Genomic DNA, 13,118 nt, shown 5'->3' with positions numbered 1-13,118 from the left:
GGATCACACCCCCTCACACACAACTTCCCCGTGTGTGTTCCCAGCAACCAAGAGAATCTGTTTTTAAAAGGTTTGGGGGAGGGGGGTAAACATACAAACAAGAGCAGAATGGATACTTTTTCAGAATGTAAATGGCTCTGTGTAAGCCCACCCTCAGGGTAACCACAGTCCTGACCTCTAACACCCTTGACGAGTCAGCCTTGGTCTGGGCTTGCGGACCCACGGAAGCTTCCTCATCCCCTCCTTCAGATCCCGTCTCTCCCTCGGCGTCTTTGTGAGAAGCACCCGGGGAAGTGGGACTGCTAGGCTGTACTGCTGCTAGAACTCCACCTGGGCTCCACCAGGCTCCAGCCCCCCCCCCCCCCCCCCGTGCACCTCTCTGACCCTGAGGCACCTCAACTGGTAGGAGCGGCATCGCCTTCCCTCCTGGGACTTGTGACACCTAAGGGAGACACCGAAAGGACAAGCCTTTGGCTCCCTGGCTGGCAAAGAGCAGGTACTCAATTGTCATAAGTGTCCGTATCAGTGAGGGTTCTCCAGACAAACAGAATCCATAGAGTGTGTGTGTGTATATACACACACACGTACATATGTACACGCATACAAAAATAGAGAGCTGTGTACATATGCAGTATGCATACACACATATACACATATAGTATATACAATACACACATACATATATACACACGTATAAAATGCATAGTTTGTATATATACAGTATGCATACACACATATACACATAATATATACAATACACATACATATACACTATACATACACACATATAAAATGCATAGTTTGTATATATACAGTACATACACATACATAGAACATATACAATATACACACCTAGGTACATATATATCATATATATATACACACATACAAAGATATATAGGTGTGTATATATACAGTATACATACATACACATATACTATACATACACATATAATATATGCAATACATACACATACATACATATAGACACACATATACACCTACATATAAAAGCATATAGCATAAAAATATATATGTACTAATGCTTGGTGTCAGTCGATTTATCTCTTGTAAAAATAAAATACAGTGTGTGTGTGTGAAAAAAAAATATATATGTACTGTATATATAAATACACAGTATATATACATACATATATATAAAAAATATACACATACATATATACAATGTATATACACACATACACACCTATATGTAAATATGCGCATGTATCTACACATATAAATACATATGCAAGTGTGTATATATACAGTATATACATATATACATATAATACCTATACAACATATACACATACAGGTATACAACATATATACACACCTATATATAAATATACACTGTATACATACATACAGTGTACATATACTGTATTTATACACACATTTATATGGGTGTGTATATATACAGCATGTTCACATTTATAATACGTATACTATATATATACATACATACATATATACAATATATACACACAAATATATAGGTTTCTATGTATACTATATGTAGTACTTACACATATACTACATACGCACGCACATATAAACATATGGGTATATACATATATATGTGTATGCACATACCTTATATTCAATATATATGCATGCGTACATACATATATATAATATGGATACACACATATACAAATTAATAGGCTTGTATATATTCAGTATTTTTAGATATATAGTTTTGTTTTAAGGAGTTGACTCACGTGACGGTGCGGCAGGCAAGTCAGGGCAGGACTCTGGGCTGGAGACACAGGGAAGAGCTGATGTCCGAAGGCCATTGGAGGAACAGTGCCCTCTTTCTATGGAACCTCATTTTTCTCTCGTCCTTCAACTGATTGATGAGGCACACCCACGCCGCGGCATTGACAATCTCCTTTACGCAAAGTGGACCAATTTCAGTGTTAACCTCACCTGAAAAATACCTTTCTGGCCACATCTGGAATAATGTTTGTGGTTGCCAGGGCCCCGCGCAGTGCGCCCATGAGATTAACCATCCCCGTGGCGTTGATGACACTTTATTTTCTCCCCTGAGCATTGTCACTACTATTCCAATTAAAATGGCAGCGCCATGAGGGCAGGGCATTTCCTTTTTTGCCAGTACTGAGCGTCCAGGGTCTGGTGCCTAGCATAGGCTAAATACACGGCATTCTTGTGAACAGAAGCCGGGATTCCGGCTTTCACATTTAATGAGGAATTATAGTCTTATTATTAGGGGGGGGGGGGTTGTCACGGTACGCCAAGAGAGGGTCTCGAACCCGCCACCGCAAGCCCCGAGGGGTCTCCCCGGGTCCCCACGTCGGGCCGGTGGGGGTGGCCGGGGGCAGCCGAGGACGTGCGTGCGTGCGTGAGTGCGTGCGTGAGTGCGGGCGAGCCCACGGGGCGGGGCTGAGGGGGGGCGCGCGCGGAGCGGCGGGCGGGGCAGCGGGCGCGCGCCGCCTCTTCGCGCCGGGCCCCCCCGCGCGCGCGCCGCGAGTGGTTCAGCCCGGCCCCCGGCTCATTGTGCTCGACTCACGCCGGCCCAAGATGGCGGCGGCTTTGGAGGCTCCGGGCCTGTGACCACAAAGAGGGAGCCGGGGGCCGGACGGGAGCGCGGCGGCGGCGGCTGAGGCCCAGGCCAGGCCCCCTCCCCTCAGCCTCCCGCCCGCCCGCCCGCCCTCCTCCGCCCTCCCGCCTGCCCCGCCCCCGCCGGCGGCGCCCCGCCCCTCCCCCAACCGCCCGACTAGCATGGTGCGGCGGCCGCGCGCGCAGACATGGGGGAGAAGCTGGAGCTGAGGCTCAAGTCGCCCGTGGGGGCTGAGCCCGCCGTCTACCCGTGGCCGCTGCCGGTCTACGTGAGTGCCGCCCGTCCCCTCCCCTCGGACCCCCGCCCCTCTTCCCCCACGGCGCGCGCTGGGCCCACCGAGAAACTGAGCGACTCGAGTCCCCAGACCCTCTTTGGACCCTCCTTCCCACCCCGCCGTGGTTCTCCGCAGCCGTTTCCAGCCCCCGCGCGCAGGGTGGGCAGAGGGGAGCCGGGGCCAGCCTGGGGCGCAGACTTGGCCGCGGGGATTCCGCGCTTCCGAGGGGCGCCCGAGCCGGGCTGCCGTTGGCTCTGCCGGGTTAGGGACCCCGGTCCCCCCGGGCCTGGACTGCCGGCGGGCTTGCCCTTCCGTACTTTATGATCTGACATGTAGGGTTTCTTTTTCCTGGTAGTTTATTCTTGGCGCTGTCAACGTGCTTAGCTTTTTTATTTTTGAGGACACCCTTTTCTCCCTCTTTCCAGTTTTTTGTGTTTTTGTTTTGTTTTAGTTAGGCATTTTGTCCCTCTGATCTTGAGTGGGTGGGCTGGCAGGACCCTTGGAACGGAGGCGTTCTGTGCCCTGATCTTGAGTGGGTGGGCTGGCAGGACCCTTGGAGAGGAGGCGTTCTGTCCCCTAATTTGAATGGGTGGGCTGTCTGGACCCTTGGAGAGGAGGCATTATGTCCCCTGATTTTGAGTGGCCTTTGGAAAATGACAGGCCAAACGGAAATTTACACAGGCGTCCCGGTGATTCCAGAAATGCAGGGTGCCCGGCCGGGTTGGTGCCCGGCCTCTCGTCCCCGGTGGCGGCGTGGTGCGCGTGTTCGTGTCCCAGGGTCCACGCTTGGGCCCTGCAGCCCGCCTTCGGGAGGGAAAGCGCAGCGGGCGCCGTGGGCCGGCGCCTTTGGGGCGCCCTTTCGCGCGCTCGGCTTGCCGGGGACCGGCCTCCAGGGGACCCGGCGGGGAAGCCCGCGCGCCCCGCCCCTCGCGCGGGCTCCGTGTGTGTCAGTTTGTGGAAACTGTGTCGCGGCCGGGGGCGGGGTCGGGACGCTGGGACCGCCCGGGAGCCGATGTTGGCTCCGGGCCCCGGTTCTCCGCGGTTCTCCGAGGTCGGAGGGTTTCCAGCCCGCCACTGCGCACCGGCGCTTTCTATTTTTGCTCTTCCTGCGCCCGGAGGCGCGGCTGAGCCCGGGCTCTGGCTTTTCCGGTTGGGTAGCTCCGGGTGGCCCGGGTGGGCGGCCTGAGCAATGGGCAGGGCGGGGAGACATCCCAGGGCACGGAAACTGAAAGTGGGGAGAACCTTCAGAACTCCAGCTGATCCACTTGCCTCGCCTCCCCCGCCCCTCTTACTGCACTTGTCATGTACCGGTTGGCTGGCCGGCGCATTTTTCAAAATGTAATAATTTGTTTATCCTTAGTAGCCGTGAAGCATAGTTCACTTGTAGTGCACAGTTCTAGGAGTTTTGACAGATGATCGCCATCAGGCGGCAGAGCAATCCCGTCATCCCATTTGCTGCCCTTTGGCGCCAGCGTGCCTCTAGCCTCTTGGCCACTAATCTCCTCTCTGTCCCTAAGGTTTTGGCTTTTCCAGAAAGTCAGATAAACGGAACAACAGTATGTAGCTTTTTGATTCTGGCTGCTTTGGCTCAGCAAAACCTATCAGAGATTCATCCCTGTTTTTTTTTTTTTTTTTTTTAATATTTACTTACTTAGTTATTTACTTGGCTGTGCCGGGTCTTAGTTGCGGCACATGGGATCTTCATTGCCGCGTGCAGGATCTAGTTCTCTGAGCAGGGATGGACCCCGGGCCCCCTGCATTGGGAACGCGGAGTCTTAGTCACTGGACCACCAGGGAAGTCCGTCATCCCTGTTGTTGCGGGTATGAGAAGTCACCCCTTTTTCTTGCTGTGTTGTATTCCATTTTCCGTTTGTCCATTCGCCTGCGGGTGGCAGGACTTGTGGGATATTTCCAGTTTTATGGGGATCAGGAATAAAGCTGCTGTAAACATCCCAGGGCAGGTTTCCATGTGAACTTGGGTTTTTACCTCACTTGAGAAAATACTCAGGAGTGAGACTGGGGTCTGTGCTAAGTGTATGTTTAACAACCCTTCTGCATCTTAGAAATTGGTATTTTTGAGTATTGGAAGAGTTTAGAAATCCACTGTGACCCAGCACCCAGGCACTTGAAACGAAGATGAAGGTTCATCTGGAGATGGTCACGTTGTCCCCATCACCGTCTTTTATTCAAGGCACAGCAAGGCCACAGATTTGTAACCCTTGTAAGAAAGACCTTGTGTGTCCAGGCCATGGCAGGACCTGGCTTTCTAGCGGTGGGCGGTTCTGAACTGGAGAGTGTCTTTCCCTTGCTGGCCGGACCTCGCTTGGCAGGGTGCGGGGTGTGCTGCCTGCCTGGCCGGGCGCTCCTCCTGCCGGTCAGTAGCCGTTCCTGGTGTGTCTGCCCCACTACCAGGCAGGCGGTCAGGGGCCCTAGTGATGTGCTCAGCGAGCCGCAGCCTTCCTAAAGCTTTGCGGGTAACGTCTGCTACCCTCCCATTTCCCCACTGAGGAATTTTGCTTTCTCATGGGAAGTGAGGGGGCGGTACTTTATAAGAGTTCATATTTTGTGATGACTCGATGCTGAATACATTAAGAAAATGGTCTCCTTCCAGAAGCTTAACTTTTCAGAAGGTCAGATTACTCATGTGACCGCACGTTTGAAATGACTGAGCTTGTTTGTTCATTGATTCATTCATTCTGCAAGCACCTCCTGGATATTTACAGTGAGTGTTCCAGGGGGCGCAGAGGACAGTAGACAGTATTCTTATTCTCAAGAAACTTATGAACCGAGGACGGTAGGTGATCTATAAACACAGAAGTTCAGCTGAGGTGTAGTGCACCGTATATGGGACCAACTGAGGTCCCAGAGGGTGGGGCTGCCAGGTTTGCCCTGGGGGAGGTGTGAGTGGCTTCTCTGAGGAGGGGGCACCCGCAGGAGGAAGTGCAAACAGCCACAGCCGTCCGCACGCGGAAGTGTCCAGCCTCCAAAATGGGCTTTTGCGCAGTTGACAAATGGGAGGGCGGGGTGCAGGGCGAGTTTTGTTCCTTCTGTGACTGAGAGTTCCCAGATATGCACTTGCAGCTCACGGCGGCATTTCTAAAGCAGCATGGCCCTTCTTTTGGTGGGAAAACCGGGTCTCAGCTCAGGAGGGAGCAGGTGGTATCTTCGGCTGCCTGATGGCTGGGCAGGAGCCTGCGAGGGCGTGCAGTGGTCCTTCCCCTCCGTGACTCACTGAGGCTGTGGGCGTGGAGCGGCCCCAGCGTGACTGTCCCCGCCTGCTTCTGGCTTCCTCCTGAGAGCCCACGAGTCTCTGATGAATGCCCGCTGAGCAGTCATGCCCTTCACTCGACTGTGAGTAGTAGCTGAAGTGGGCGGCCGAGTGAGCCATCCCTCCCTGTGACTCAGAAAATATTTTCTGATCTGACCTCTGCTGGCGTGAGTCCTGCCTAATCTGAGCTCAGGTGGAAGGCAGGTTAACCCTTTGACGACTTTCTGTGGGTGAAGTAGCCTCTTTAAAGAGGAAGGGATCACCGGAAAAGCCTGATATTCCATACGTACGTGGCTGTTAGCTTTTGTACTTTGGTCCCTAACATCCAGATACCGCCTGTGTGCTCTGTTCCTGGTGGGAGGAGCCAGAGGTGGCCGGCCTTTTGGATATTCACTAGGCAGGAGGTGGCGGAGCTGCTGGGGACCCACCCCCAATCTACCTCTAGGAGCTGCATCCTTTTTTCCTTAATTAAACTTTTTATTTTGAGATTATCGTAGATTCTTGCACAGCCGTCAGAAATAAGACGGAGACATCCCACGTTCTCTTTACTCAGTTTCTCCCGATGGTGGCATCTTACAAAGCTACGCACCGATGTAATGATTTCATTAGCATTGGTACAATCAAGATACAGAGTGTTTGGCGTCCCTTTTGAATTTGGGGACCTGTAGGGTGCGACTGGCTGTGTTTGCGCGTCCCTGGGTCCCGGGCCCGGCGCTCGTCTCCCAGGAAACCCCTCTCCTCCCTCTTTCTTTCTGCCGTGTCCTCCTCTCGTGGTCCTGGCGCTCTTCGCCAGTGCGTGCGCCTTGTCTCCCTGGCTGTGGGATGACAGTCCTTTTTCTTTCCTCCCACTCAGGGCGCTGCCTGGAGGCCTCTTTGGCATCTTCTCTGTCCCTTCAAGCTGTCCCTGCCGTTCCCACCAGCCGGGTCTCCTGCCGCACCCGTGGCGTTGAGCGGTCCCAAGGGTGTTCACAGAGGACGTGCCGGGTGTCTGTCCGCGGTGCTCCGCAGCTCACGCATGGCTCTGTAGTGCCTCCCTCACTGCCCGCCTTTGTCGTTCCTTCCCAGACTCTGTCTCCCCACCCACGGCCGCTGTCGCGGTGCCTGGCCCGGGGCTCTGTTCCTTGGCGCCCCCGTGTGGGACCGGGCCCTCTTCCTGTCCATGGCGCCTGGCAGGGCTGCCGAGTCACAGGTTCCCGGGAGCTGCAGTTGGGAGGTCGGAGGCTGTGTGCTTCACTGAGTATTGACCTTGGATGACGATGCCTCCTCATCTCTGAGGGGCTTCCGTTTGAATCCCCTCAGTTAGTCATGGGGTGCGCGGCCGATGCCCGGAAAGCGTGTTAGAGTCACGCCAGGTGCACGGGCAGCCGGTGTGTGAGAGAGGTTATCTCTGAGAACGCTTGTCCCTTAAAAACCTGACGCGTCTTTTCCCGGGTGGGGAAGGGGTTTTGCAGGCTGTGTGCTGGGGGCCGAGGGGCCGCCACGGGGTGGCGCCCATGGGGACGGCGGGAGTCGTGGGGCTCGGGGCGGGGAGCTCTCGGGAAGGATTTGCACGTCGCGTGGTGGTGGTGGCTCACGTTTCCCCTGGTCTGCAGGTGGCTCCCTGGCGTCTGCTCTGCGCTCGCCCTGCGGGCTGAGTGAGGCTCCCACCGGGGAGCAGGTGCTGGGGCCGCAGGACACGCTGGGCCCACACCTGGTCTGGGACAGACACCAGGTGAAGGGGCGGGACAAGGGGAGGAGGAGCCGTGCTGGGTCTTGTGTCTTTTTAAATAACAGCTTTGTCAAGATAGCATTCACACACCACAGGACTCACCCATATGAAGTGTACAATTTAGTGGCTTTTACTATATTCACAGAGCGGTGCAACCGTCACCTCTAATTCCAGAACATTCCGTCAGCGGAAAGGGCCCGCAGTCCCCTGCCCCAGACCCTGACACTAGGAACCCACTCTCTGTGTCTGTGGATCTGCCTGTTCTGGACGGTTCCCATCAGTGGAATCACACCCTGTGGGTCCTTCTGTGTCTGGCTTCTCTCACTGGGCGTCGTGTTCTCAGGGTCCGTCCACGTTGTTGTGAGTGTCAGGGCTTCACCCCTTCTCAGGGCTGAGTGATGCTCCCGTCTGTGTGGACCAGGTCGTGGGGTCTCGAGGCCCCTGGAGAGGCGTTCGTTTGGCTTGGTCCTGGGGTGGGGCAACGTCAGTTGCACTGCTACGGTGCTAACAGGACCCCTTGCTGGAGTGGAGACAGTTGAAGGCTGGGGGCGCGGCTCGCCTTGGCCTTTGAGACTGCGGGGTGGAGGCCGTGCTTCCACTTCTCGCTCGGGGAGCCCCGGGCGAGTCCTTCTCCAGCTGTGCCCCCTCGGAAGGGCCTCCTCCATCCCTGGGCTTTCCCTCCCTTCCCGTCACGGCCTTGGCCTTGGCCTCAGGCTGGACTGCTCTGTGGCAGTAAAGCATTTTCTTTGGTGACGGCAAGAAAAGTTCTGGTGGTGAACTTTTGGTCGTCGCGTTCCCCCGTCCCACCGGAGTCATTGCACAACGGCCCCTCCACGCGGGCCCCCGGCGTCTGGCGCTCAGCACTTGCAGGGGCTCCTTGGGTGGCTGGGCGGCCTGGGCTGTTACAGGTGGGCTAGTTTGGATTGAAGCAACTGAAATGGTCTTGTCACCTCTGGAGCCACCGTGGCGCCCCGTCCTCCTGGGGACACACCCATGCCCGTCCTACAGAAGGACGGCTGCCCGGACAGCAGAACGTCCCGGCCGGTCCTGGCTCTGCGCAGACTGGCTTCCGTGAGCTGCGGACCCAGGCGTGGAGCTCAGGCTCAGGGTCAGGTCTGGAAACGCTCCCGCAGGTGCGGCGGTAGTTGAGGTGGTACATGAGCCACGCACGTGCCCTCCTGGTAGCCACGTGACAAGTCAAAAGGAGGAGGCGAGGTACGTTTTCACAGCATTGATTGTACATAACTGAGTATAGCCCAAATACTACGTTTTCAACGTATCGTTTAAAAAATTAGTAAAGGGCAGTTTTACTTCGTGTGTGTGTGCATGCGCGCGCTATGTCTTAGAAATCCGTGTGCATCTTGTGCTCACAGCACATGGCACTGGAGTGGGCCAGCGCGCACCATTGCCCCTCGTCCAGGTGGCCAGGGGCCGCTGTGGGCACAGTGAGGCTCTAGACCCCTCTCCCTCGTGAGGACTCCTTCCTTGGACCCTGGTCATCGGGGCCCCTGTGTGCACAGCGGGTCCCACCCGCCCGGGTCCGGGCCACGGGCCCACCGTGTCCTGCACTGTGTCCGTGGCCCGGGAGCCACGGGCCCGCTCCCTCTTCTCTCTTCCTCCTCCAGCTGGACTTTGGCCTCATGGGGTCCCGGCAGCCCCTTCCTGTTTTCCCATGTTGACTGTTCCTTGCAGTGCCGGTCTTGTGGGCAGGTTTTTGCGACGCAGCTCAGTCCCGAGACCAGCCTGGTTTGTCGCCTGGCCCTGCGGGGAGAGGGCCGGGTCGGCGGTGGGAGGAGAGCCTCCTTCCTGGCTCTCTCCTTTGCCTCGCTTTACCAGGCGGTTCCCCTCCTTGGCCTGGCTTGTCCTCCGGTACGGTCCTGGGGCCAGGCAGCACCCCCTTGCTGGGGGCCTGCGAACGTCCGGGGCTGACTGTGGACGAGACCCATGTGATGCTCCACAGCCAGTCTCTCTGCCACCCCCGCCCCTGTGTGAGATGCACTCATTTTCAAGTGAAAACCTGGTCGCTTCTTGAATACTCAGGCCCACCGCAGGCGCTGGCCCTCCCCCTCCCCCTTCACCCCCTGCTCCCTCCCCCTGGCGAGTGGGTGCTCCCCAGCGGGGCCGAGGGCTGAGAGGTGAGGCTGAGCGCCTTCGCTGGGCCTCGGGGCCCTCTGCTCACCCGCCTGGCTTTCCTCCCAGACGGAGAGCCTTCTGTGGATTTTCCACTCCTCCAGCCAGACCTCTGCTCTCAAAGCCCTGCCACTGAGAGAGGCAGACAGACAGCCGGCAGACCTCCCGCCGTGTTCCATCTCCCCTGCCTTTGACTCTTCCCGCTGTGCTTCTCCACTTCGGGGAACAGTGCGTGCATCCCACCCTGGCCGCTCTGTCCCACTTGTCTTGGCCCCCACCCCAGGGCCCCGGAGGTGTGCAGAGCCGCGGGGAAGAAGGCAGCGACCCCCAGCCCGCAGGCCGTGCCCCCTGCAGCCTGCTGGGGAGTGGGGACCGCGGGCAGAGGCCCAGGGTGCTCCCCCTCGGCACCTCCTGGGCACTCGTGCCCTCAGCAGACGGTGATAGAGAGTGTGGTCCCTGCTTGCTTCAGGCCGGTGGTTCTCTGAGCGGGGCCCCTGGGCCAGCAGCTTTCCCACCAGCTGGAACTGGTTAGGAATGCGGGTTCCTGGGGCCCAGACCTGCTGACTCTGAAACTTTGCGGGTGGCCCCAGAACTCCACTCTGACCAGGGATTCTGACGCTCGTCCCGGTGTGATGCCCCTGCCTCGGAGGCCCCCTGGGTCCCGGCGTCTTCCTGCTGCGAGTGGGAAGAGGAGGACGGAGTCCACGTCTTGTCTCCTCCCTAGTCTCTGCCTCCTGCCTCTCGCCGGGTCCTCCAGGGACGATGTCTCCAGATGTCGTGCCCCTGTCACCGTGAACCGGCCTGCGTGCTCAGGGGTGGGCGGTGCCCTGGCAGCCAGCACCCAGGAGGCCTCCTGTCCAGGCTCGTCACGCCGGGCGCAGGGCCTGCGGGGACGAGCGGGGGCAGAGCCAGACCTGCGGGCGTCCGGGTGGAGTTCCTGTTCCCACACCTGTCCTCACAGTCAAGGAGGAGGCAGGGGCCTGCCGAGTGGGACAGCCAGACTCCCCCGCCCCGTGGGCGGCCCCCGCCCTCACCTGAGCTGGGCAGGGGCGGGGAGCGGGCGGACGGGACGGGCTTGGTGGCGGCTCAGGCCTGATGACAGCCTCCGGCTTCCGCACAGGGTGCTTTTTCAGGCGGGAACGGTTGTGCTTACTGCGGCTGTTTTCCCAGGATCCCGGAGTGAGGCCGCCGGCTCTGTGGTGAGCAGCATTCCGCTAAGCCTCTGCGCGGCTTCCTGCGGAGGCTCTGACGCCATCCGTGAGAAGAGCCTGGGTTAGTCAGTGACTCAGCAAGCAGCCAGCAGCGGGCCGGGGCTGTGGCTGGGACGGGGAGGCCGGGCGTCCCGTGCAACGAGCCCAGGGCTGGCCTCAGACCCCGGAGTTCCAGGGCTCCCCCGGGGGAGGAGGTGCGGGTGCTCCTAAGCGCGGGCTTCCTCAGGGCTGTTCTCAGTCGGACCTTTCTGGGTCGGCTTCTGGTGTCGCTCTGTTCTGAAGGCCTGTGAAGGAGAAGAGGCCACAGCCGAGAAGCTGTGACAGCTTCTGAATCATCGATGGTGATCAGGGCATCTTAAATCATACGACTCAGGACGGTCGCTGGAAGCTGGCCAGTGCCTAAAGCAGCATCCCCAGATCGTAGGAGGCACGTCATAAACTGTTCCCTTCCTTTCGTTCTGGTTTTAAAGCTTGGGAAATCTTGAGTTCATCTCATCACAGATGAGACCACGTTCCAGGCCCCTGTCTTCCCAGGTCGGCGTGACGCGGCCTGAGACGCGGTGGCTCAGCCAGGGCTGCGTGAGGGCCCCTGCCGCCCCTGCAGGAGGAGCGTCTCCGGGGCGCGTCCAGCCTCCTGGGGGGGCCGAGGGAGGGAGCGCAGTCCGAGCCGGCACGGGGCAGCCACGCGGCGCACACTCAGGCACACGCATGTGCTCACGGGGTCCTTTCAGAGCACGCACCCTGTTTTGTAACTCCACAGTGGTGACCGGAATCAGACTCTCCTGGGTACTGTCACGTCCTCCTGTGGCTCTAAGACTTGTTCTTATGGGCCATGCTCTCAGGGTAGTGTATCGGCCTAAACGCGGACGTGAATTTAGCAGCTTGAGACGACGCACACTGATGACCTCCCGTGGTTTCTGAGGGCAGGGATTCAGAGCAGGCGGGCGAGGGGATTCCGGCCGAGGGTCCCTCAGGAGGCTGCAGTAGGGGCTTCAGCCGGGGCTGCCCCATCCGAAGGCCGGACCGGGCGGGATGCCTGGCTTCCAGGAGGCCCCTCCCGTGGCTCCTCTGCATGTGGGCCCCCGCAGGGCTGCTGAGGCTCCTCAGTGCACGGGGCCCGGCTCCCCTCAGGAGGCGTGTGACGCGAGAGAGCGTTGGTGGAAAGTTCTAGATCCTCCTCCTCACCCTGTGACTACTCAGCGCCTTGTACACTGTGCTGTGTGCGTTTGTCTCTGAGCAGACCCTGCGGGACAGCGTGGCGTCTTCTCTGCTTTCAGTGGGTACAGGAGCCCAGGGAATTCAGGGCTGCCAGGACTGTCTGTCTGGACTCACTGAATGTTGTGGAGCAGGAACAGAGTCCGTCGGCCGTGTGAGTGTCTGCGATGCTCAGTATCTTCCTACTGAGGCGGGGGTGCTTCTAACGGTACTGTGCGTTTCCTCCTGTAGATTTTGTTGTGGTTTTTTTGTTTGTTTGTTTTCGCCGCGCCGTGCAGCAGGTGGGATCTTAGTTCCCCAACCAGGGATTGAACCTGGGCCCTCGGCAGTGAAAGCCCGGAGCCCTAACCACTGGACCGCCAGGGAAGTCCCTGTTGTTGTTGTTGTTGTTGATAGCTGTTTTGAGGTGTAATTTCCACACTCTTCACCTCATCCACCTAAATCGTGCCGTTCCCTGCTTTGTAATGTATTCATTGAGTGCAGTCATCACTACTACCAATTTTAGAACATTCCATCACCCCAAGAGGAAACCCCATCCCCATTAGCATCCCTCCCATCCCCCTCCCCAGCCCCTGACAACCAGGAACCCACTCTCTGTCTCTGTGGATTGGCCTGTTCTGGACGTTTCCCATCAATGGAATCACAACGTGTGTGTCCTTCTCTGTCTGGCTTCTCTCACTGAGCATCGTGTTCTCAGGGTCCGTCCACGTTTTAGTGAGTGTCAG

The 13,118-nt window shown here is 57.5% G+C and overlaps 1 protein-coding gene across 11 annotated transcripts in view; it reads left to right on the top strand.

The window, feature by feature from the left end:
• The first annotated feature begins 2,537 nt into the window (after nt 1-2,537).
• DOT1L (DOT1 like histone lysine methyltransferase) overlaps nt 2,538-13,118 on the top strand; it is a 58,031-nt gene continuing 47,450 nt past the window's right edge. For 10 of the 11 annotated variants that reach the window (XM_059918910.1, XM_059918903.1, XM_059918902.1 and 7 more), the window contains exon 1: nt 2,538-2,855. In XM_059918910.1, coding sequence (XP_059774893.1) covers nt 2,775-2,855 — 81 coding nt within the window. In that variant the 5' untranslated portion in view covers nt 2,538-2,774. Of the gene's footprint in view, nt 2,856-10,845; nt 11,167-13,118 lie in introns of those variants that run through there. The other variant, XM_059918897.1, reaches the window with a different exon arrangement.

Source organism: Balaenoptera ricei, chromosome 3 (assembly GCF_028023285.1).
Source record: "Balaenoptera ricei isolate mBalRic1 chromosome 3, mBalRic1.hap2, whole genome shotgun sequence".
NCBI lineage: Eukaryota > Metazoa > Chordata > Mammalia > Artiodactyla > Balaenopteridae > Balaenoptera > Balaenoptera ricei.
Note: the sequence above shows the minus strand (reverse complement) of the source record. Positions and strands in the feature narration are given on the sequence as shown.